Source organism: Tamandua tetradactyla, chromosome 23 (assembly GCF_023851605.1).
Source record: "Tamandua tetradactyla isolate mTamTet1 chromosome 23, mTamTet1.pri, whole genome shotgun sequence".
Classification (NCBI taxonomy): Eukaryota; Metazoa; Chordata; class Mammalia; order Pilosa; family Myrmecophagidae; genus Tamandua; species Tamandua tetradactyla.
In genome coordinates, this window is record NC_135349.1 from 42131700 (window position 1) to 42144158 (window position 12459).

The 12459-nt window shown below is 38.9% G+C and overlaps 1 protein-coding gene across 2 annotated transcripts in view; it reads right to left on the bottom strand.

Moving 5' to 3' along the window:
- Positions 1 to 382: 382 nt before the first annotated feature.
- The window catches only part of BFAR (bifunctional apoptosis regulator), a 34280-nt gene continuing 22203 nt past the window's right edge, over positions 383 to 12459 (bottom strand). For both annotated transcript variants that reach the window (XM_077141734.1, XM_077141736.1), the window contains exons 6-8: positions 5402 to 5575; positions 3596 to 3798; positions 383 to 1398 (exon numbers count right to left, since the gene is read on the bottom strand). In XM_077141734.1, coding sequence (XP_076997849.1) covers positions 1206 to 1398; positions 3596 to 3798; positions 5402 to 5575 — 570 coding nt within the window. In that variant the 3' untranslated portion in view covers positions 383 to 1205. The remainder of the gene's footprint in view (positions 1399 to 3595; positions 3799 to 5401; positions 5576 to 12459) is intronic.

Genomic DNA, 12459 nt, shown 5'->3' on the forward strand with positions numbered 1-12459 from the left:
ATTGTGCCAGGCAAGGCAGAGTTTTCGTGTTTTCTAGACAATCGCTTTTCTTCAACTTAAAAGGTTTTATCTGTATAAAAGTCTTTATTTTTATCGCAAGTACTGTCTTCAAACTTGCAGATGCAAAGGTTGGGTGACATCTTCACTCAGAGATACAAAGGGTTAATGAATCGTTTATGGAATCACTAAAAAAAAAACACACATACTTTGGATGCAAGCTTAGAGCTGTGGGGTCAAGTCTTCAGACAGATCACATTTCACACCTGTTGCTTTCATACAGGAGGGAAATCAAAGGCCATATTTGATCTCATTCCATATTTACAATTTCAGCACTTGGTAAATATACATCAGAACAAGACAAAGAAAAGTATACAGAGCGAGGTTCATTTACAAAATGTTACCTTAAACAAAGGCTATCCTGGAATTTATTTTACAGATTAAATTCTTAAAAATAAAAACAAGAATGATTTTAAGGTAGCCTGGAGGCAGCTCAGCCCAGTGTGAATTATCCTCCACTAACTGCTTGACATGCTACTCAATCTTCCACTCAGAGAAAGGGAACCAAACTTCAATGATTGGAATCACCATTCTAATTTCAAACTGAGGTTTCATGCTGGACCTTCTAATGAGTCTTTGATTAAGATAGAATCATCAAATTTTGGCTTCTCCTCTGTATTTTTTTATGTGCAACTAGCTGTCAATGCCTATGACAAAACCTTGCCCCTGTTTCCCTAAACTTGACCTGCAGTACAGCCTAGCCCTGACCAGCCTGGCCTCAGGCTCTCTTTCTAGGGATCCCACTCACCCAGGAAGTCTTTGTCAGTGGCTGACATAAGGCAAGAAGGACCGCTGACAATGTGGCTTTCTGATGTCAACCCCACTGCATCCTCTGTGGTTTCTGAGGGTCCTTGCCAGCCGGTGTGGACTGAGCCTCATGAGTCTGTGAAGAAGGCAGCTTGGTGGGAAGTGCTGCTACTGGGTCAGCCAGCCAGCCAGAGTCTTCTGTGCTCTGGGTGTTGGTCTCTGCTACCCAGATGCCACAGGCAGAGGGAAAGAGGGCTGCGTTATAGCCTTTACACACAAAGCAGCACCTTGTTTACTAGCAGTAAAAAATAGGAACTTCCCTCCTTCCTGTCTGCCTTTCAGGCATCAAAGCACCGGCATCAGGAAGGCTGGGAGGGGTCCTCAGAGCCTGGACATACCAGTCAGAATACTTGGGTTTCCAGTCGCCGGACTTCTTTGACCACGAGATCAATATTAATAATTGGGTTAAAGTACAGGGCCCAATAAAATAAACAATTGCAAACAAACTGAGGAATAAGGGGCCAGAACATGGCCACAAAGAGTCCCTGCGTTGAGACTTTCCAAAAATGGCTCCACATCCTCTGAGGCACAGTCCTGAAAAAAAGAGAAGCATTTCAGAGGCAGAATCGTGGTGGCGTTTCCAGTGATGACACCCAAGTGCTCAGGCCCTGGCCCTTTCCCAGCAGCCCGTGGAGTCTGGCTGCCAGTGCTGCGACAGCCTTGTCTTCCTGTTCCCAGCCCCTGAGACAAACCCATCTTCAACTCAAAGGATGCAGCCTAGAGGCTGCTCCGTGGGGGGAGCTATTTCCTGATCCCCACCCCCCTGAGACGGGGAGAGGCCTTGTCATTATGCATCAGCAAGTATACATTCTCTGCTAGGCTGAGGCCTGGAGGGAGAAGGCTGAATTGTCTTCCTTACCAAGAACATGCCATTGCCCGGAAGGGTCAATTCATGGTCGGGGCCCAATTTACTGTACACGAATAAATGAGTCTGCTTAATTGAAATAAATGAGGGAGATTCTGGTCAAGTCCTCAAAGCTATTTATAAGGCAGCGTCTCATCGACCAGGCCAAGAACCCTGCAAATCATAGGATTCTTTTCAAGCTAAAAGGATGCTGGTGTGGTGGATGTGTCGCTCCTGTCTGCCCAGCAGCCAGGCCTTTACTTCTGGAAACAGCTCCTTAGTTTCCACAAGTCCCTCCCCATTCTTTTCCATATGGTTTGTGAGGAGCTGGAATCAGCCCCTGGTTGTGGGGTAAGCACCTGATTTGAGCCTGGCCAAGGAGTCCTCATGCCCCTAGCTGGTGGGACCGGTTTGGGTGCATGCGACCCAAATCAGAGCAAAGGAGTGTGACGCCTGAGACTTTCCCAACTGCTGTGGGGCAAGAAGTGTTCTCTTTCCACTGGTGTTGCCAAGCTGCTCCTACAGAAGCTTGGAGTGGCCAAAGGCCCCTGTGCTGGTTTGAAAGGATATATGCCCCCTAAGAAAAGCCATGTTTTGATATAAATCCCATTTCTTAAAGGTAGAATAATCTCTATTCAATACTGTATGTTTGAAACTGTAATGAGATCATCTCCCTGGTTGATGTGATTTAGTTAAGAATGGTTGTTAAACTGGATTAGGTGACGACATGTCTCCACCCATTTGAGTGGGTCTTGATTAGTTTCTGAAGTCCTATAAAAGAGGAAACATTTTGGAGAATGAGAGACTCGGAGAGAGCAGAGAATGCTGCAGCACCATGAAGCAGAGAGTCCACCAGCCAGCGACCTTTGGAGATGAAGAAGGAAAAGGCCTCCCGGGGAGCTTCATGAAACAGGAAGCCAGGAGACCAAGCTAGCAGATGACACCGTATTCGCCATGTGCCTGTCCAGCCGAGAGAGAAGCCCTGACTGTGTTCGCCATGTGCCTTCTCACTTGAAAGAGAAACCCTGAACTTCATCGGCCTTCTTGAACCAAGTTATCTTTCCCTGGATGCCTTTGATTAGACATTTCTATAGACTTGTTTTAATTGGGACATTTTCTCAGCCTTAGAACTGTAAACGAGCAACTTATTAAATTCCCCTTTTGAAAAGCCATTCCATATCTGGTATATTGCATTCTGGCAGTTAGCAAACTAGAACAGCCCCCATATGAAGATAGCTTCCTGAGGCTGTACAACACAGGAGAGAAAAGAGCTGTGAGGAGAGAGAATCAGTCTTGATAATAGCATTTGAGCCTCTGGATGCAGCCATGCTTGAAGCCTTGGCTGGGCACTCCCTTTTCAGTTAAGCCAATTTAGGTTATGTTTCTGTCACTTGCAACCCAAAGAGTCCTAACTCAGAGATTATCTAGCCCAACTCTCATTTTATGCATGAGTCCAGATAAATTATTACTGTCCCAGTTGGTGGAAAAACTGGATTAGAACACATATCTACAGAATTTACACCTCTTTATGCTTTACCATGCCTTCATTTTCCACAAAGAACACTCTTCTTCTCAGTTGTTTTTATTCAAATATTAAAATCCTTTACCATGACCCCTAGGAATTATTGGTCACATAAGTATGTGGTGAGACAATATAGAGAGAAACACTTTTAAAATGAGCATCATAAAAACCCTCCACCAAATACCAGGTAATCCTACACCATGCGCTTTAAGATGTGTTCCTCAAACCAGAGCTTGGGGACAGTCTTGATAGATGAGGATTTTTTTTTTTCAAGTGTGAGAAGCAGTTCAAAGAAGACTTTTCTTCCACTTGGTGTTTCTCCCAGTCCCTACTGCGCTACCCTTCGTATATAAACACACACTTACTTCATTTCACTTCTTGACCAGACCCTCCAAAAGGAGAATAATTCCAGAACTGAGAGTAGCATGGCATTGACAATGAGAAACCGTGACGTCCAGTAGTGGACCTCTAGCCAGTCCCAAGCAAATTCAGCAATCAGCTGGTACGGAAGGAAGGAATACTTGACAAGGAATTCTCTCCACTGCTTCCATGTGGGCTCTCTAAGATCCTTTAAAAATAATGCAGACACAAAAAAATCATTAGTGATTTTCATGCAGAATATTGTAGTTATCTCAGTGAATTTTACATGCTATGAAATACACACACATATATATGCAATAATCCAAAATGAAGTTTCCATCTATCATCTCTTCTTGTAATTAAATATTTATAGGACTTTTTTTATTGATAATTTTTATTTACAAACACTTTATACATCCAAGCAAAACTCCCCTTCCTCTCTCTCTGGTAACCTCTAATTTAATTTTAATCAAATATTTACTTTTAAGATCAAAGATCTATGTCACCCAGAAGGTTAAACTGAGATGCTTATTAACAAAATTGTGGAAGCTCAGAAATAAAAGTCAAAGCATAAATCATGAATAATGGAGTTGAAATGAATTTAAATTAACTAGATTATTTCTTTATTACTTCATGGGTAACAAACTATTTTCTAAATTCAGCATTTAAGCTGTGGTAGAATGGTAAGTCATGGAAAAATTAAAATATGCACATGCACACACCAACATACACACACACAAACACCTTTAAAAAGCAATTTTTGGAAGAGAAAGAAAGTTTCTGTTGCAGGTATTAGGGGATAATTAAATAATGCATAGGAATCCAGAAGTCTAATGACATACTTTGCTGGAACTCAGGAAGATTATGCGATGGAGCAGAAACTGGATGTTTCAAGAAAGAAGTTAGCATGATGAATGGCAGAGCCTGTTGGGGCTTGTTAGAATGGAAAGGTCAGGGGCTCTCTGTGAACCCAGTCTCACAAGGGCAGGCCACAAGTGGGAACTGAGTAATTAGAGGAATGCTTTACAACCGTGCTACCTGGGAGGGTTTCAACTGTATTCAAGGCTGAAGTCAGTTAAGTGAGCACCTGATTATAGTGTTTAAAAAGGGTCTTTAGAGATTGGGGAATTCTTTTTCAGTATTTATGGGTTTGAATTATATATGATGATTCCTACTTTTTGATATAAATAGATCAGAAGGATCATCCTCAAGAGATAACACAAAGGACATTATCCTCAAATAGGACTAACTAGACAGAGTGAAACCACCCTGGGGGAATGGGATCCACCAACAATTCTAAAGGGTTAAATGGGTCAAACTGAAGAAAAAGGGGTCAAAGACTGGAAACTATTCCTGCGAAGGCCTTGGTGGTCTGCTGATAGGACAACTGCCAGCAGCAATCTAAATCATGGCTTATTATTCTGAAGCCAATAGGACACACAATAATCCTGCCATGTGGTAGGACAAATAAACATCTTTTGGGGGCCCTCCAAAGAGAGAGATGACCAAACCAGAATAAATCCATAAATCTAACCTTCCAGGGCAGTCCAGACCTATGCTATCTTCTTCTGTAGTAAAAGCAATGCTGTGGTTTTAATATTTCAAATACAATGAATGGACCCTCTGCAATACAATGAATGAAATAAAATAGGCTTCTGGGAGTACAGAAGGGCTACTTTATCTTCTTTTGAAAGGGGGCTCTCTCTGCAAAATTCAAACTACGGTTAGCTGTTTGCTCTTCCATGACAGGCTCCAGCTATCACCTTGACCATTCAGCACTGAGGGATGGCAGATTGATTCTGCAGACCTACCAGAAGCTTGGCGATAATATCCTCCCCAGAGTCATCTTCTTGCAGAGGGCAGATGGTATGGATGAAGGGTAGGAAGGTATCCGTGTAGTCAAACAGGTACAGGTACAGGAGCCCGAGTCTGGGGGAGCTCTTGAGGGCGTATAGCAGGAACAAGGACCTGCCTGGATTCACAGCCTGCAGATCATGAGGGAGATGCACAGACACATGACAACCTGGCTGGTACCTCCCCACACACATTCTTTCCACTGTCACAAGCCCTCTGCCATCAGCCTTTCTGGACAAATAACAAATGAATGAACGCCAAAAGAGGCCCAGCAATCAATTTCTTGGGTTTTATTATATAAAGATACAGTCTCTATCCATTGCTCAAAAATACTCCTAAGCACTGCTACTATAACACAACCCTTTTGGAAAGAAATTTTGCAAAATGTACCAAAGTCTCAAAAATGTTTAAGCCAGACTATTAGTGGATACCACTTTAAAAAATTTGAAATTCAGATTACAGCCTATACAGAGAGCCTTATATACAAGATACGTGTATAATAAAGTAAGAAAGAAGGAAAAACAAGTGACCTAAGTAACTTAAGTAAATTACAGTAGATAATTCTGTAAATATTTAATATGAAATTCATACAGCCAGTGAAAAATCTATGTGAGGAGCTTTTGATAATGCTCATAATAAAATGTTAGCAGTAGGAAGGATTCAAAGATTGCGCAGTTTACCTCTGTACGTGTCAGTACCATGGACACAGGGGCTTATTCAGTGCTGGGACCCCTGTACACAGAGAAGCAAGTAGCATACAATGGAGATTCAGTACGTATTTGTTGAATGAATAAATAAACAAAAGACCTGTTTAAAAAATGAACAGTCTATCGAGAGCCCCTTCCAATATGAAAACGCTAGAATAAGCACAGCCCAAATACTCCTAAAGAGTGGAAGAAAGATCAAAAGGTGATGGTGGAGTTATACAGAGGAGGTTGGGTTTAACAAATAAGTATAAGAGTTGAATCATTATATTCATATTTCTTTTACTCTCCAGTATCTTAGAGCAGCTAAAAATAAAAATCTAAAATTGTGGAACTGGAACACATACCCAACTCTGAAATGTGTTTTGCAACTAATTATTGTGCTATACTTGGAAATGTATTGCTTTCATGTATATATGTTATTTTTCACAAAAAAGAAAAAAATATTTCTTCTAGCCTCCAGTGTTTTGGAGCAGCTAGAAGAAAATATCTGAAATAGTATAATGGTAATTCATAACAAACTCTAAAATCTTTTCTGTAACTGCATGTTGAAGTAACTTTGACAATCCTTTTTTCTTTCTTTTGTTTGTAATATATGTTATATTTAACAATAAAAATGCTTTAAAAAAATGAACAGACTAAAAGAAAATAGAACAAAATGCAGTGTTAACCATGTTTGAATCTTGAGTAGGATAATGGGAATTTATTTTAATTTTCCCCACTTTTGTAATTTTCCAAATTTTACTATGATGATTGTATATTTATATTTTTCATATATCTTAAAAAATTATTCAACTTATACAAAAGGGCAAAAGATATGAATACACATTTTTCCGAAGAGCAAATACAAATGGCTAAAAAACACATAAAGGGATGTTCATCTTTATTAGCTATAAGGGAAATGTAAATCAAAACTACAATGAGACATCATCTCATACCTATAAGAATGACTGCTAGTAAATCAAACTACAAATCTTGTAGAGGATGTGGATAAATTGGGACAATTATTCACTGCTGGAGGAATGTATAATGGTACAGCAGCTGTGGAAGACAGTTGGCAGCTCCTCAGAAAACTAAATATCGAGTTGTCTTCCGAACTGGCAATACCAATACTCGGCATACAGCCAGAACTGAAAGCAGTGACACGAACAGAGATTTGCATGTCAAGCTTCACAGCAACATTACTCACAATTGCCAAAGTATGGAAACAATCCAAGTGCCCATTAACAGAAGAGTGGCAAACAAAATGTGGTATATACATACGACAGAATATTATGCAGCAGTAAGGTAAAATGAGGTCCTGAAACATATGACAACATGAATGAACCTTGAGGACATAAGTCAGATACAAAAGGACAGATACTGCATGCTTTTGCTAACATGACCCTGGTAAAGGTAAACTCAGAATCTTGTAATGTAGAATATAGGGGACCTAGAGATACTCAGAAGCTAGAGATAGTAAACAATTACCTAATGAGGATGAACTTAAATGTATGGTAATGGATAGAAATGATGGTAGTTCATTAGTGAGTTATAAGTAATATTGCCATACTGAAGTTGAACATAATTGAAAAGGGTTGTATAGAGCTATGTATCTCACTGACTAACATTACACATATAAATAAGTTTTTACATGAACCACTTCAAGGGTTTGAAACTTGTTACGAAGAGCCAATAATAGAGGGTACAGGGGAAAACTACTATGGCATGATATGGCCTATACTGAACAGGAAGACATCACCACTAGCACAGCAATATTACCGTTAATAATTATGGGGGAAGGACAAGAGTTAACGGGAGTTTGGGATTTTCTCTTTGGTGAGAGTGTGTTTATCTGTTATTTTTCTCTTTGGAGCAATGAAAATTGTCTAAAATTGAGAATGATGATGATTTTACAACTAAGTGAGGAAACCATGAGACATGGATTGTTTATTTTGGACATTATCCACGAAGCCCAATGGATGGAGGTGGTCAAAGGGTACAATGAGTGAAAAGCAGAAAGGCAAACTGTGGTATAACATATGATGGAACACTGTGCACCTATACAAACAAAAGAAATGAAGTCGTGAGGCGAGCAATGAGGTGAATGAAACCTGAGAACATTATGTTGTGCAAAATAAGCCAGAACAAATATTGTATAGTCTCTTTTAGAGAATACTTTAAGAAAATTGGGGCCTAGATTGTTAGCTCTTACAGCAGTCACAGTTTTTCTTGAGCTTTAAGTGTTATTTCTAGATTCTGAGAGGTTGTGCTTTATGTGTATAACCTGGTACTTCCCTGGAACTTTGGGTACCTGTGTGACACCTAAGACTCAGAGTTGGAGTTCTGCAATTCTGAAAACCAGCATTGCTACATACAACATCTATTAAAGAAACCAAAAAAGAGATCAGCCTCTCGTTAGAGATAATAAGAACAAAGCCGATCTAATTGGGACTAAAGTAAATCAGAATACAGGGTAAAGAATGATAGTGTCTGTATTTTAGAACCTCATCTATTCTATGACACCAAAGGAAGAGAGCTTTATTTTCTCCAAAATCTATAAAGTTTCCGAAGCATACAATATAACTCAGCCTGTCTGGATAGTTCATTTAAAGAACCAAACACATGGAGCCCAGAATTGGAACAAGGGCTTGTAGTTCTATATAGCTTAATGTAACACCCGGATATATGCAGAATATGCTGGGCAGATAATTAAAAAGTACTGGCAAAGTCCTTTGAGGGACTTGAGAAAAAATACGTAACTATTAAACTTTTCCCATGTGGGAAACCTCTGACACTCTCAAACACTAGGAACTCCAAAGTTAGTAGGCCAAGCCCCTGATCTTGAAGCTTGCTCTTATGAAACTTATTTCTGCAGCAGAGAAGCTAAGTCTACCTATAGGTATGCCTAAGAGTTACTTCCAGAGAACCCCTTTTGTTCCTCAGATGTGGCCTCTCTCTCTAAGCCCAATTCTGCAAGTAAAATCATTACCCTTCCCTCTACAGGGGTCATGATGTCCAGTCCAGGGATGTGAATCTCCCTGGCAACATGGGCTTGACAATACGTTCCTGACAAAAAGGGGATGGGGGGGAAATGCAAGAAAACAAGGTATCAGTGGCTAAGAGAGTTCAAATAGAGAAGAGAGGCTCTTCCAGAGGCTACTCATATGAAATCTTCAGCTAGATATTGCTAATTGCCAAGGTTTGTCAAACCCCAACCAACATCATTACTGCTAACCCTGAAGAACACCCAGGGCTCTATGTGAGATACTACAAATATTGCATGCACTAAGTTTACTTTTCAGAAACTTCAAACCTTTGGATGGTTCCTAGGCCAGCTAAGTCCTGAAACCCAGAGGTGCCAATCTCTCCAAGAACATCAACCAGTTCCATCCTCCTATCCCATATTGTTAACATACGTTTTCAACATGAAAAAGTTAGAATGGGCATAACCTAAATATCCCTAAAGACTGGGAGAAGGATCAAAGGAGAAGGAGGAGTTATAACAGAGAAGTTAGGAGTTAATAAATGAGTATGAGTGCTGAATCATTATACTGATATTTCTTTTTAGTATCCAGTGTCTTGGAGTAGCTAGAAGGAAAAACCTGAAATTATGGAACTGTAACCCACAGCAAACTTTGAAATCTGTTTAACTAATTGCTAAAACGTACTTTGAAATTTATTGTTTTGTATATATGTTACATTTCACAATAAAAATGTTGAAAAAAATGATTCAACTTATGTGATGCTATTAAGCATCAAGTGAAATGGGCATTAGATTTTAATAGAAAAGTCAACAAAGATACAAGGATGGCAAATAAGTATATGAAAGACGTCCTTGAAGAAATGCAAATTAAAATCAGAGTAAGATACCACTGCACACCTAGTAGACAGAGGAGCAAGGGGGTGGGCTGAAAAGGGACAGGAGGTAACTTTTGGGGGTGATGGATACGTCCACATCCTTGATTGTGGTGATGGTTTCAAGAGTGTACACATGTCAAACTTATCAAATTGTACAATTTGAATACATGTAATTTATTGTATGTCAATAAATTTTACCTCAGTAAAGCTATTTTAAGAAGACAACTTAAGTGATGCTATTAATGAATTATCATTAAATTTTTAAAATGTGAACATAAAACAGTATCATCATTATATTTAAAAAAAGAGTCTTTTTGACAAATGCACTTAGGGTTATTACATAAGTGAATGTCACTGTTCATAGAAAATGTACATGGAAGTTTTATGTTTCAAGGAGTACAATGTGGGCAGCCTGGTTTTGAATGTTCAGAAGACAGGTAGCTAAATAACAGGATACGGCAAAGGTGTCTATATGTTAAACTTGGTGTATCTGAGGGGCAGGGGTATGTTGAGCTCCCCAAATGAGGTTGTATTATTTTTGCAACTGTCCTGTACGTTTGAAATTATGTGTCCTCTTTAGAGATTCAGATTAAAGTAGTTAGAGATAAAATAATATGATATTTAAGAAATGCTTTAAAATAATCTCAGGACTAGGAGTACAGGTGATAGAGCAATGTAAAAAAAATAAGAATGATCATGAGTTAATAATTACTGAAGCTGGATAGCAATAAGTATATTTGTCTCTCTATTTTTGTTTATATCTGAAATTTTCTACAATAAAAACTCTAAAAATATCCAACTTCTGAAATGGGTGATTCTAGGTCTGGGGCAGGAAAAGTACAAGATGAACCTGAGCATCTTGTCACATGAGAAAGGAAACTATCAAAGACAACGAGGGGCTGGTCTGAGTGCAGTGGAAGTTATAAGTAACTGATCACAGATTTCCCAATGCTTCACTTGACTAGCCTTAAAAAAAAAAACAACAGAATAAAAAAAGACTAACGAGGACAAGTTAGAAGGACTCACCAACAAATATGTTATACATCAGTTAAAATGTTGCTTGAAAAATGAACTCAGAAGTACTGAAATGTAGAGAGGCCAGCCCTTCTAAAACATCAAATAGTTCCATCCCCTTATCCCATATTATCGACAGCCCCTTCCAACATGAAGAAGTTAGGATGGCCATAGCCCAAATAGATAGCCATCACACTCTTTAAACCCTAAAGATTGGGAGAAAGATCAAAGGTGATGGTGGAGTTATACAGAAAAAGTAGGGTTTAACAAATGAGTATGAGTGCTGAATCATTACACTGATATTTCTTCTAGCCTCCAGTACCTAAGAGCAGCTAGAAATAAAAACCTAAAATTGTGGCATTGTAACCTATACCAAACTCTGAAATATGTTCTACAAATAATTGTTGTCATGTATTTTTAAGTTTATTGCTTTTATGTATACATGTTACTTAACATGAAGGAGGAATATAACTGAGAAGATGGGATTTAACAAATGAATGTGACTGCTGAATCATTATATTGATATTTCTGTTGGTCTCCTGTGTCTTGGACCAGCTAGAAGAAAAAACAAAAAATCGTGGAACTGTAACCCATATCAAACTTTAAAATCTGTTCTGTAACTACTTGTTAAAATGTACTTGGAAATTTATTGCTTTTTTGTATATACATTATATTTCACGATTTAAAAAAAAGTTAAAAAAAGTGAACTCAGAAAATCATTTGAGGAGAATCCTACTCACAAAAGGTGGGATAATTGGAACATCAATAAGAAGAGTTACTGAAATGTATTGAAAGACATCAAGAATATTAAAATCCCCAGTTAACAGTGATCTCATCACATGAAACTAGTCACCTTTGGAGGATAACAGGGCATCAATCATCAAACATTTAACCTGCCTTTCTGGTATAAACTGCCTTCAGGGTAATAGTTGGTGAGGGGAAATTTTCCATTTTCTAGGTATATTTCAAATAAGAGGGAATAATAGAATTACAATGTCAACACTCTATGACCCCTAACAAATTAAAGATCTAAGCAATCAATGATTGCAGCAGCTGCTACCGTCACTAAAAGAGACAACTGGACATTATGAGTCACTTAACGGAAGAAAACACAATCTGCAAGGGACAAAAGCAAAACAAAAAAGCAGAACTGAACCAAAGCAAGCCTCTAGATCTAACTAGTAGTTTACAAGATATGCAGGGGAGAGGGGCACCTGTTAGGTGTCACCTGGAGAAGCAATCAGCAAAATTCAAAATGTGGGATAATTCTACAGCACAAAATGACCCAGTTTCTTCAACAAATAAATGCAGGGTAATGAAAAGATTTAAATAAATTAAAGACGTAACCAAATGTGATGTGTGGACCTTAGTTGGACCCCTAGTAGAAAACATCAACTGTAAAAAAGGGGGTGGAGTAGGTGAGAGGGATGTGAAAATTTGAATACCAACAGGGTATT